General features: G+C 42.4%; 1 protein-coding gene and 1 long non-coding RNA gene across 3 annotated transcripts in view; one reads left to right on the top strand and one right to left on the bottom strand.

The window, feature by feature from the left end:
• The window catches only part of LOC140196362 (NACHT, LRR and PYD domains-containing protein 1a), a 75,774-nt gene extending 68,386 nt beyond the window's left edge, over positions 1–7,388 (bottom strand). For both annotated transcript variants that reach the window (XM_072255432.1, XM_072255433.1), the window contains exon 1: positions 7,216–7,388. In XM_072255432.1, coding sequence (XP_072111533.1) covers positions 7,216–7,253 — 38 coding nt within the window. In that variant the 5' untranslated portion in view covers positions 7,254–7,388. The remainder of the gene's footprint in view (positions 1–7,215) is intronic.
• On the top strand, positions 6,366–11,707 carry LOC140196363 (uncharacterized). The gene is made up of 3 exons (XR_011885690.1): positions 6,366–6,496; positions 6,592–6,659; positions 11,653–11,707. It is a non-coding gene; the product is annotated as an uncharacterized lncRNA (long non-coding RNA).
• The last annotated feature ends 1,580 nt before the right edge of the window (positions 11,708–13,287 follow it).

Below are 13,287 nucleotides of genomic sequence, written 5' to 3'. Positions count from 1 at the left end.
AATCACACAATTTCTAAAAATAACACAAGTGTGTGGTAAATACTTACATCAATGTGGTACTCACATTTAATACAGGCAACTCTGACCAAAATTAAGAATGGATCCTTTTCTAATATCCAATATAAAATGAGTTGGCAATTCTGTAAAATGCACATTTTCTGATGACAACCCATTTATTTGTTGATATAACTTAGTCATATTCTTTGGATTTCTTTAAACTATATCAATTAGTTTATCTATGCTTATCCTTTCCACTGTTTGAAAGTCTTCAATCAAATCTTCTTAACACCTACAACTTTTCAGCTCAGGAGCTCCACTTGTTTGTTACATGTCATGGGAAGCTCCACTTGTTATCAAAGAGTGCACTGGCACTACTTCCTGCACCCCTACTGAGCTTGTCAATTTCATCAACTTTCACCCTGCCCTCAAATTTACTTGGTCCATATCAGACACCTCCGTCTACTTTCTTGATCTTTTTGTCTCTGTCTCACACTGGTATGTTTATACTGACTCTCACAGCTACTTTGACTAACCTTCTTCACTTGTAAAAAAACACACATCAAAGTTGCTGGTGAAGGGTCTCGGCTTGAAACGTCGACTGCACCTCTTCCTAGAGATGCTGCCTGGCCTGCTGCGTTCACCAGCAACTTTGATGTGTGTTGCTTGAATTTCCAGCATCTGCAGAATTCCTGTTGTTCACTTGTAAAAATGCGATTCCCTTTTATTAGTTCCTCTGTTTCCATCACATCTGTTCTAGAACATCTGAGATGACCTCTTTCTTCAAAGAATGGCGTTTCCCTTCCAATACCATAGATGCTGCCCTCAACTGCACCTTCTCCATTTCCAACACATCCATTCTCACCCCATAACAGGGATAGGGCTCCCCTGTCCATATCTACTACCACACAAACTTCTGTGTCCTGCCACATCATATTCTGTAACTTTTACCATCTTCAGTGGAATCTGCCACTAAGCAGATCTTCCCACCACCCTCTTCCACTAGGCTTTTTGTAGGGATTGTTCTCTACATGACTTCCTTGTCCATTTGTGTTTCCCCACTTATCTCCCTCCTCCACTTATCCCTGCAAGTGGGACAAGCATTACACCCACCCCTGCACCTCCTCCCTCACCACCAATCAGGGTCTCTACATGTCTTTCCAGATTAGTTCACCTGAAAGTCTGTCAGGGTCATCTACTGTATCCAGTGCAGCCTCCCAACATAGACTGGGGGACCACTTCCTCAAGCACCTTCGCTCCCCTTACAACGTCGAGATTTCCTGGTGACCGCCCATTTCAATTTGACTTCCCATTCCTATTCTGACATGTTGGTCCTCACTGTCAGGATGAAGCCGTTCTCAGGTTGGAGAGTAAGACCTCATATTATGTCTGGATAGCCTCCAACCTGATGGCATGAACATTGATCTTTCTAACTTCCAGCAATTTCTTCCCCTCTATTTCCCTCTTTTCCATTCTCGCTCCCTTCTAACCCCTTTTCTTCTCTTCACTTGCCTATCACCTCCAACTGGTGCCCCTCCTCCTTACCTTTCCCCCATGATCCACAGTCCTCTCCCATCAGATTCCTTCTTCTTCAGCCCTTTACCTCCATCCATCTATTAGCTTCTAACTTTATCTCCTCTCTCCCAAACACCCACCTGTCCCTTCACCTATTACCTTCTAACTTGTACTCCTCCTCCTCACCTTCTTATTTAGGCTTCCCCCCTTTCTTTTTCCGTCTTAATGAAGGGTCTTGGCCCGAAATACCTACTGTTCATTCCTCTTGATAGGTGCTGCCTGACCTGCAATAGAGTTCCCTGTAGATGTGCTCAATGGTGAGGAGGGCTTTACCTGTGATGGTCTGGGCTGAGTCCACTATTTTTTGTAGGACTTTCCATTTAAGGGCACTGGTGTTTCCATACCAGGCCATGATGCAACCAGTCAGTATACTCTTCAATGTACATCCATAGAAGTTTGTCAGAGTTTTAGATGACACGCCCAATGTTCTCAAACTTCTAAAGAAGTAGAGGCTTTGCTGTGCCTTCTTTGTAATAGCATTGGAGCTGTGCTTGGCCTCACAGCCATAAGTGTAAAGTGAATGGAGCAGGGGGCTATTCACAGAGACTTATGGCATAGCTATGCTGATGCTTGATTGGGGAGATGTTGTTGCCAATCTGAACTGACTCAGGTCTGCAAATGAGGAAATTAAAGATCCAATTGCACAAGAAGATACCAAGGTCTAGGTCTTGCAGCTTATTGATCAGTTTGCAACCCACAAAATCAAGTGGAAACACCAAGTAATTGCCTAAGGCCACATTCCTGGGATCCATTTTTCTATTATCTTGCTAATCTTTAATGCTAGTGATGCTGGACAAGTGCCATTTTCCAGCTTGGTATTTTCATTGTAAGCTCAACTGATTGGTTAAAAGACTTACTCATTAGTATATCATATTTTTGAAGGCATAATTTTATTTCTATTACTGTAACACATGATATAATTTCTTATAATTACAAGTACAGAATCAATCACAATAAAAAAAATGGGCAAATGGAAAACTCAATACCCTAGTGCAAAAATATCCAAAACATGGGTCATGGACTCCATACAGTAGCTCCTTGAGTTATTTTACCTTTGAGTGCAGAGTGGTCTTCCATGAATACAACTGACCTAGCTGTGATTCAGCTTATTTGTAAACTAAGATTTGCCTTTGGTTGTTCTTTTGTTATTTACGGACTATGAGAATGAAAAGAAACAGTTCTAAAACCTGATGACTCCCACCCTCTACAGCGGTGCTAGAAAGTTTGTGAACCCTGTAGAATTTTCTCTATTTCTGCATTAATATGGTCTAAAATGTGACCAGATCTTCACGCAATTCCTGAAACTAAATAAAGAGAACCCAATTCAATTAAAAACACAAAAAAACATTATACTTGTTCATTTACTTATTGAGAAAAATTATCCAATATTACATGTATTTGTTGGAAAAAGTATGTGAACCCCTGGGATAATGCCTTCTACAAAAGCTATTTGGAGTCAGGTGTTCCTATCAGTGAGATGGGATTGGAGGTGTAGGTTGTACAGGTATATAAATAAAACACAGTCAGGTTACTGACAGAGTCTGCTCTTCTCAAGAAAGATCTGTTTATGTGCACAATGCCTCAATCAAAACAACTTTGAGGACCTTAGAAGAATTATAGAGATGCATGAAGCTGGGAAATGCTACAAAAGCATTTCTAAAGACCTGAGTGTTCATCAGTCCACAGTAAGAGACATTGTCTACAAATGGAGGAACTCAGTACTGTTGCTACTTTCTCTAGGAGTGGGCATCCTACATAGATCACTCCAACAGCACAATGTGCAATGCTGAAGCAGGTGAAAATGAACTAAGGGTAACAACAAAAGCTCTAGAACATGCTAAAGTCTCTGTTCATGTATCCACTCTGAGAAGATCAATGATCAACAATGGTGTTCATGGAAGGCCACCACGGAGGAAACCACTGCTCTCCAAAAAAGTATTGCTGCATGTTTCAAGTTTGCAAAAGAACACCTGAATGTTCCACAACACTTCTGGGACAATGTTCTATGGACAGATGGGACAAAAGATGAACTTTTTGGCAGAAATGCACATTGGTATATTTGGGGGGAAAAAGGGCACTGCACAACAACATCAAAACCTCATCCCAACTGTGAAGCATGGTGGAAGAAGCATCATGGTTTGGAGCTGCTTTGCTGCCTCAGGGCCTAGATAGCTTGCAATAGTTGAGGGAACAATGAATTCAAAATTGTATCAACACAGTCTACAGGAGAATGTCAGAGTAGCAGTCTGTCATCTGAAGCTTAATAGAAGTTGGATAATGCAACAAGACAATGATCTGAAAGACAACAGTAAGTCAACAACAGAATGGTGAAAAAGAAGAAAATTTGTGTTTTAGAATGGCTGAGTCAAAGTCCTGACCTTAATCCTATAGAAATGTTGTGGAAGGACCTGAACCAAGTAATTCATGCAAGGAAACGCACCAACATCCCAGAGTTGAAGCAGTGTTGTAAGGAGGAATGGCCTAAAATTTCTCCAAGCCGATGTGTAGGACTGATCAACAGTTATCGGGAACATTTGGTTGAAGTTACTGCTGTACAAGGGAGTCACACCAGTTACTGAAAGCAAAGGTTCACCTATGAGGGGTGATTGATATGTTCATGGCCTAAGGTAGGAGGAATCAATCTTAGAAAACCTAGCACATTTATTTTTCAACATAGACCCTCCTACATTTACAGACTTAGTCCAGCGGTCGTGGAGCATACGGATCTTGGACCTCCAGAAAGTGTACACAGGATGGGTGATTGATAAGTTTGTGGCCCAAGGTAGAAGGTTATGAGTTATACAGCTCTGTTACATGCACATGCAGTTCAACTCTGAGTGATTATGCAGAAAGTTTGAAGTTAATAACTCATCCCCTTCTACCTTAGGCCACGAATTTATCAATCACCCCTGTTGAGTTAATAATTTCAAACTTTCTGCATAGTCACTCAGAGTTGACTTGCATGTGCACATAACGAGAGCTGTACAACTCATATACTTCTACCCTAGGCCACGAACTTATCAATCACCCCTGCTGTGGACACTTTCTGGAGTTCAACGATCCGTATGCTCTACGACCGCTGGACTAAGTGTGTGAGTGTATGAGGAGACTTATCATAGGGTGGGCGTTGATGAGCAGACCCAAAAGCAAGACACAGACATTGAAGTACTGGGAACTGGACTGGACTGGACTAGAGTTAGGGACAGGACTGGACACAGACTAGGAGCTGGGACAGGAAGATAGACTGGGCTAGGACTTTGGCAAGGAAAGCAGGATCAGGACAAGGAACTGGGAACTTGGAACCTGGGCTTGGACTCCGAGTCAGAGACTGGACAAGGACCCAGAACCTGCATCTTGACTCTGGCTCAGACCCCAGAACCAGGTGAGGACATGACATGGCTACAGGACTGGACGCAGGCTTGGGTTCTTCGAGGCTTGGGTCGGTTAGGCCCTTGACTACGGAGCCAGGACTCCTTAGAGTACAGGGCCAGGACCGTTCCTGGGACACAGGGCCAGGATGCTTACTAGGATGTGGGACCGGGATGACTGCCGAGGTAAACTACTGAGGAAACTGTCAGGAATTCAGATGGAGAGGGGAAGGGAACACTCTAGCCTCAGGGTAACGGCAAAGTCAGCCTGGCTTACCCCACGGAGGCAAGGACGTGAAGGGACAGATCCCACCAGAAGGTAACAGCAAAGAGAGCCCGACTTACCCCACAGAGGCAAGGGACAGGTCCAACCACAGGGTAACAGCAAAGACAGCCTGACTTACCCCACGGAGGCAAGGACAGAATAAGGGAGCTCAATCCAGGGTGGCTCCAAGTCTCAGGGCTGCCAGCAACCATGGCTGGCTACAGAAACAGCTGAATCCCTATCTAGTTCAGACTGGCAGACAGCCACTCAGCTGGCCCCTGAGACAGCCAAATCCATACCACAAAGACTACTCCAACTAGAGACAACTAGGCTCCATGAAGCTGTGGTCCTCCAACCAGGCCTAAAGATCACAAATGGCTGCTCTAACCTTCCACCAGGAGGTTGCTCCAAGGGGATACTGACAAGACAAACCAGCACCCACACTCACTCCCAGGGCCACTTATATTCCCAGCCCCAAGACGAGCATCAGGTGCCTATGATTAAGCCCAACCGAAACAAGGGACAGCCGGAAGACCCAGAGTCTGTAGTCCATGGACCCGACCATGAACCGGAACGTGGATTTCACGGACCGGACCATGTCAGGACTATGTTGAAAAATGAAGGTGCTAGGTTTTATAAAATTTAACTCTTTCTACCTTAAGCCACGAATTTAACAATTACCCTTCATACTTTTTCCAATAAATACATGTAATATTGGATCATTTTTCTCAATAAATAAATGAATACATATAATATTTTTGTGTTATTTATTTAATTGGGCTTTTTTTGTAATTTATTTTTTATTGAAGTTCATCATCAAACAAACATTTCCATAAGATGTATTTCAGATATTGTACATATATATCATATAGTCATATATGCCACAAATCTCCACATAATATTTATCTGAGGTATACACTTATAGAAAAGAGAGGAAAGAAAGAACAAGCAAAAGGAGAAAACTACGTACAAGTAGGGGAGTGATCTTATCTAGTTGTAGGACCTATGTGAAGATCTGATCACATTTTAGGTCATATTTATGCAGAAATAGAGAAAATTCTACAGGGTTCACAACTTCCTAGCAAGAAAAAACACACGTGGTAGTTAGTTTAGAGGTACTGTTTTTTTTACAAGTACGCCACTAGCCGGTGTAAACTTGTCTGTGTATTGTTAATTTCTGCTGTAATCTTTTAGCCATTTGTATAGTAGAATATTATTCCCCGTGATCATGTGACGCAGCTCTTCAACGGCTGCGGATATTGATAAGAGTACTGAACAAACAACTTCAAAGGTTGGAACTTATGTAAGAAATATATGCTTTTATTGAAATTTCGCAACTACTAAGCATTTCTGCGTCTGTTACAGCGTGGACATTTGTTTCCACAGAATCCAGGAACAGTGGTCGCGTCCCTCCCCTCAACTTGAGGCAAACACGAGTTCCCGTTCGTGCAAAGGTGAGGCGCTTCGGTACTGCCCACCTGGTCCTTCGGTCCCATATCTCCCCCCCCCCCCCCCCGTTTCCATGCAACTATACACAGCGCCCGTCCCGCAGGTTTCGCAGAGGTAGCTGGCCCGATATGTTTGCTTTACGAGTTCGTGCATCAAACCTACGTGTACGATGTTTTAGAACTGCTTTAAATATAAAGATAATTATTTGCTGTCGCTGATATTGCAGCTTTAACATCAGCTCTTTGTTCTCTAAACATGGCGCCAAGGATAGTACCGTACTCAAAGCACGATTCGCTTAATCTCCCAAACAATAACAGACCCAGCTCTCGCAGCTGCAGGAAGTCACCCAAACCAAAATATGAAGAACAGAGGCCTGAAGTGTTCTAAAATATCCAGATTAGAAAAAAATAATTTCTGTTCTTAATCAAAATATTACAGAAATCAATCGAGCTATAGTAACTGGGAAAAACAATTATACGGGACGCCTTTATTGATCAATATGACACGCGCTCTCAAACACATGCACATGTATTTTATACATAAAGCTAATTTTACACTAACCTGGCTTGCATTTCTTCAACTGAGAAATCTGCAACCATCTCTATCCATTGAATGCGTCAAGTTTACTGGGTACTTAAGGTTTTAAAAGTCAGTGGCGGGAAGAAGACGGAACTACCCCCCCCCCCCCGAGTGCCAGAGGGGTGTGGAAAAGTGATAAAAGCCAGTGAGGACCATTCTCGAATGAACAGGAAGCAATGATAATAAAAGCAGAACTATGACGACAAGGTGGTTCGTATTTTAGGAATATAAGTGCAGCCAGTGTAGATCCTGTTCTCTGTTGGGAGTTAGCATTACGATAAACAATATTAAAACTATATTAGTCGGATGCCGTTTTGATTCCTTTCATCAAAAATGAGACGTCAGCTTTTATTTTCATCGCAAGTGCAAAGAAACCGAGTACTTCAGCGAGAATTAGCTTCACAGTTTTTTTCACGACGATAGTCTCTTTCTGCAATAAATAACTTTTGAGAACAGTAATTAATTTCAAGGTGTGTCTAGGAGCACCGGCTTTTGAACTATTTGAATTGAAGCTCCAATAGAATACTTAAAGGAGAAGGTGACTTGCAGCATCGTCCTGGACTCAGTCATTACTGTTCAGAGGTAGAGGAAAGATACTTTTAAAAAGCAGTGATAATGGTATCAAGATAATGTAAGGTTCAACATGCACATCAATAATTACATCAAATCCAGTTCACGCAAATGGAAATGAATAAACAGTCGACGTTTAGGGCGGAGAGCCTTCATCAGGACTCAAAAGTAAGGGGGGAGGCCCCAGAAAGCTGGTGAGGAGAGGGGAAGGCGGCTAGTTAAATGGTGATAGGTGAGGCCAATGGGTGGTAAAGATAAAGAGCTGGTGAAGGAGGAATCTGATAGGAGAGGAGAGTGGACCATAGGAGAAAGGGAAGAAGGAGAGGACCCAGGGAGAAGTGATAGGGAGGTGAGAAGAAGTAAAAGGTTAGGGTAGGAAATAAAAGAAGAGGGGAGGCAGAGTGAAAAATATTTTTACTGGAAGGAGAAATCAATATTCATGCCATCAGGTTGGAGGCTACCCAGATGGGATATAAGGTTTTGCTCCTCCACCATCATATTGGCACAAGAGGACCGACATATGGGAATGGGAATTGGAATTAAAATGTTTGGCCACCAGAATGTTCTGCTTTTGGAGGCTGGAACAGAGGTACTTGATGAAGTGGTCCCCCAGTTTACGACAGGTCTTACCAATGCAGAGGAGGCCACTTTGGGAGCACCAGACACAATAGACGACCTCAGCAGATTTGCAGGTGAAGTGTTGCCTGGAAGGACCTTTTCGAGCCCTGAATGGAGGTGAGGGAGGAAGTGAATTGGTGAGTGCAGAACTTAGGGATAAGTGCCTGGCGGGAGATTAGTGGGCAGGGACAAATGGACCTTTTCCATTTTTGATGAGGAGCCAGCAATCTGAAATATTAACTCCATTTCTCTGTCCACCAATGCTGCCTCACCTGCTATGCACATAAAACATTTTATGCTTTTTTTGGGGGATTTTGGTTAGCTGAATTACATGCAATATGCCATCTTGCCATCACATTGTTTCAGATTCTTAAATCTAAAAATATTAACAGAAGATAGTAAATTGGAGAGCTGCAATGTCTGATTCTCAGAAACCTAGATAAATCTCAAAGTAATAAATGTAAGATTCTTGTGTTGATATTTCATTGATTCAGTGTACACATATAATGACAAGGAAAGGAAACAACAAAGTTCAATTTTGCAGTCACCTGCACATTCTACACTGAAGAAAGTCATCGTTGTTGAAGCCCATCAGGATGCAATCATCACTTTATATTTTGTGTGGAACATTGACTTTTGTTTCAATATCTTTCAAGACTTTACAAAAGTCTTTACAAAAGACTTTACACAGACTTAACAAAACATCTGTTCAGCTCAATATGTCTCAGACAATTGTTTCATATTTTCTATGACATGGAGGGAGGCAAATTGGCCTATCAAAAGTACAGGTTGTTGGTTCTCAGAGGTATCTCATCAATCCCATTCTCCCACTTATTTTCCTGTCGTCTGCTCTCTCTCCTGTGCCCATCAGCTCCAGTCTGAATCTCTTGCTATCCAACTGCACAAGATATAATTTACAGAGGCTAGTCAACTAATCAGACCCCAAATTTGGGCCACCGGTACCATCAGGGGGAAATAATTCTTATAGTGATTTTTGGCAAGGTATACACCCTTAGTGCTGGAAAATATGTAATACCAGTGCAGCGGTGGGAGCTTTGTGTGTAGAACTCTACCAAAAATAGTGAAAGATCTCTACAGGAGGAAGAGACTGGTCATGAGTTGCAAGGTATCACAGGCGCACAGATGGTGAGGCAGTGGAGGAGCTTCCTGACCAAAGTCAATAACAAAAATAGTCTCATTAGCTTCATAGTGCATGAATGGAGGAAGGCGGAGTACAGAGCAAAGCTACAGGAGAAGATTCTGTATGCAACTGTGAATGACAAATGTTACAGAATCACATCTCAAGACAGTGAGGAGGTGTCAGCTCTTCAGTGTCAACAAGAAGAAGCAGATGGCCGCCTACTTCTCCATGCTGCCTATGCCACAAGAGAGGGATACCAATCTGTAGTGTTCTGCTCAGAAGACACAGACGTCTTTATCATGTCTTTAGCATTTTGTGACAAGATTGAGGCCCCATTGTTCCAGAAGTGTGGCACTAGAACCCGTACAAGGCTTGTAGACATCAGGAAGGTTGCTGCCACTGTTGGCAAAAAGTTTTATAGGACTCTCATCGGGTTGCACGCATATACAGGATGTGACACTGTAAGCGCTTTTGCAGGCAAAGGGAAGACAAGTGCCCTGAAACTTCTGACTGGCAACAGGGAAACTCAGGACACATTCTTAGAGTTGGGTCAGGAATGGGACCTCTCCCCAGAACTGATGGACAAACTGGAGGCATTTACATGTCTCCTATATGCCCCACAAGCATCGACCACCAAGGTCAATGAGCTCAGGTATCACCTTTTCTGTGCCAAAAAAGGTGAAATCGAAAGTCATCAACTCCCACCATACAAGGACTGCCTAACAAAACATGCACAGCAAGCCAACTACCAGGCTGGTATATAGAGAAGATGTTTGGAGAAGGACCCACAAGTGCCAAGCCCTGTTGGCAGAGGATGGAAGATGGAGAGAGAAGAGGAAGCTGAACAGTTGGTAGTGCACTGGATGGAAGGCCAGCCAGCACCCGGTGCCATCCTGGATCTACTGGCCTGTAACTGTCCAAAAAAATGTTCACTCCCAAGATGTATGTGTGTTGCAAATGGCCTCAGGTGTACTGACGTGTAGACTGGCAGACTGTGAGAACCAGGCATCCACCTCAGAGAGTGTGGAAAGTTCAGATGAAGATATGGAAGACGTGGAAGACTTGGAAAATTATTATAATTATTAATAGGTTATGAAAGTATGGAAAGCAGTTTTTGATTATATTCATTTTACAACCAAATGGAGCCTAGGTTATGGCCGTGTGGAACCCCACATTTGAATTATTGTACTGTAATTCTATAAGCTATGACAAAAGCTTAAGATTGTTTTGATTTGATACAACAATATGGAAAATATCATGACATTGATAAAACTCCAGAAATCTCTCCAAATGAGGCTTTTACCTTTTGGGGGGGGGGTAACATTTTCTGCTGTACTCATGTTAATATGGAATATATACAAAAAGTGATTACTTATTTGAATGCCTGAATAAATTCTCCACAAATCCATTTGATTATATGTGCCCTAGGGTTTTTATTGACTTTTCCAAAATAAACAACAGACAAATGTTTTTCTAAAAATGAAATGATTCACTCTGCTGAAATTGGGCACTGTATTCGAGTGCCACCAATGACATAGTTTTCAGTGTAGAATTTTATAACAACATTTGATGAAAAGTGCTTGAACTCAGCTATCATTGTGACAAGATTCAATGTTGAGAGATCACTGATACCACAAGGTTGAATATATATATTGTACTTTACATCGGCCACTTTTCAGAAATGTTTTTACCTCCTTTCAAACAAATGATGCTATCTTATTTACTGTGTATGTCTTGTTCCCACATCCTTCACTCATCAATTCAGTCTAATCTTGGAATCATACAGCACAGAAATGAGCCCTTTGCCCTACCATCACCATGGCAAAGATTTTTACAATCTATGCTAAATATTGATTTAGTTTCTGCATCATCCCTGGAAATGAATTTCACAGACACATAATTTTCTGTACAATGCTGTTCCACCAAAAATTTCTACTCAGTACGATGAAATTTCTTCCTCGTGTGAGGGTAGTGTTATAAAATGCATGATAGCACACATAAAGCTGCCACTGGTGCAATGCTATCACATATTGTCTAACTTTAGAGATGTATGCCTTGCCAAAAATCACTATGAGCATTATTCCCCTCAGATGGTACCGACCAACCCTACTGGCTCATGGACTAAATGAATCAGCACGATCTAGGGATGTGAGAGGAAGCCAGACCACTGGGGTCACAGGGAGAAAAATGCAAACTCCACATGTACAGCAGTGGCAGTCAGAATCAAACCTCAAGCACTGGAGTTGTGAGGCACCAACACTACCTGCTGCAGCGCCATGCCACTCTATGTCTGCACATGGCATGGTCGTCATCAAAAACAATCCCTCCAGCAGTGCACTCCATAGTTCATTTTAAGTATTCACCAGGTAAAGAGATGAAACAAAATAATGGCAGAAACACTCAATGAATCAGAGAATATCTAAGGAGAGAGACCCCAACAGAACTGTAAAAGGTGAAAGAAAAGGACATTCCATGTGGTGACATACAGGAGTACAAACCAACGTTTAAAGCTACAACATAGGGTCAGTTTGGCTGCCAATCGATATTTTTACCTCCTTTCAAACAAATGATGCTATCTTATTTACTGTGTATGCCTTGTTCCCACATCCTTCACTCATCAATTCAGACTAATCTTGGAATCATACAGCACAGAAATGAGCCCTTTGCCCTACCATCACCATGGCAAAGATTTTTACAATCTATGCTAAATATTGATTTAGTTTCTGCATCATCTCTGGAAATGAATTTCACAGACACATAATTTTCTGTACAATGCTGTTCCACCAAAAATTTCTACTCAGTACGATGAAATTTCTTCCTCGTGTGAACCTCAGAGAGTAAACAGTATACATGGCAATAATAAATACACATGAACCTTCCTGTCATCTAATCTCATGAAAGCAAATAACTGTATCAAAAATCTTTCTTCATTCTTGTACTTCCTCAACATTAAATGATTTTGTAAACACAATATTGCTTCTATTGAGTAGGAAAATACAAAAGTCTCTTGAGCACAAGTGACCTGCTACAAGTAGCAATAACCAGATAATTAGCTTTATGATGATACTGAATATGGAAAATACATTGAATCATTTCCCAGTGTTACAAGGAGTGACTGGGGGTGAACCCAAGTGCAGGACACAGGCACGGAGATGCGGTTGAGAGGTGCTTGCACAGTCGCAAATGTGGAACAGATAACCAGGAGGAATCTTAGACACGGAGCTCTGATATAGAGTCTTGACACAGAGACGGGGTTTTCATGGAATAACTTGAAACTAGAGCTGAACTTAGAACTAACGGCTCTAAGCGGTCGGAAAACGAAGTTATAACACGGGAATAGACCAACGGACTGGTGACTCGTGGTTGTGACGCCAGAGTTCTTATCCTGCAGTCTCTGATGGAAACCAGGTGTGCTGTAATTAAGTGAACTAGCAGCAATTGAGAATCTAATGACTGGAATTAAGGAATAATCAAGAAGATAGGAGCGAGATGGGGGACAGCCAGACAGGACCATGAAAGTATCCTCCTTCAATGGAGTCTCCAGGCGACCCCTCCCCCCCCCCAGGATTGCCTGGATGGTCCCGATAGAAGTCACGGATGAGGGAAGGGTCCAGGATGAAGGAGCGGGGAATCCAGAAACATTTCTCTGGGCCATATCCTTCCCAGTCGACCAGGTACTGGAGGCCCCTGCCCCGATGGCGCACATCCAGTAACTGCCAGAAGGT

This window comes from Mobula birostris, chromosome 4 (genome assembly GCF_030028105.1).
Source record: "Mobula birostris isolate sMobBir1 chromosome 4, sMobBir1.hap1, whole genome shotgun sequence".
NCBI classification, from domain to species: Eukaryota; Metazoa; Chordata; class Chondrichthyes; order Myliobatiformes; family Myliobatidae; genus Mobula; species Mobula birostris.
This window is presented reverse-complemented; position numbering and strand designations above follow the sequence as displayed.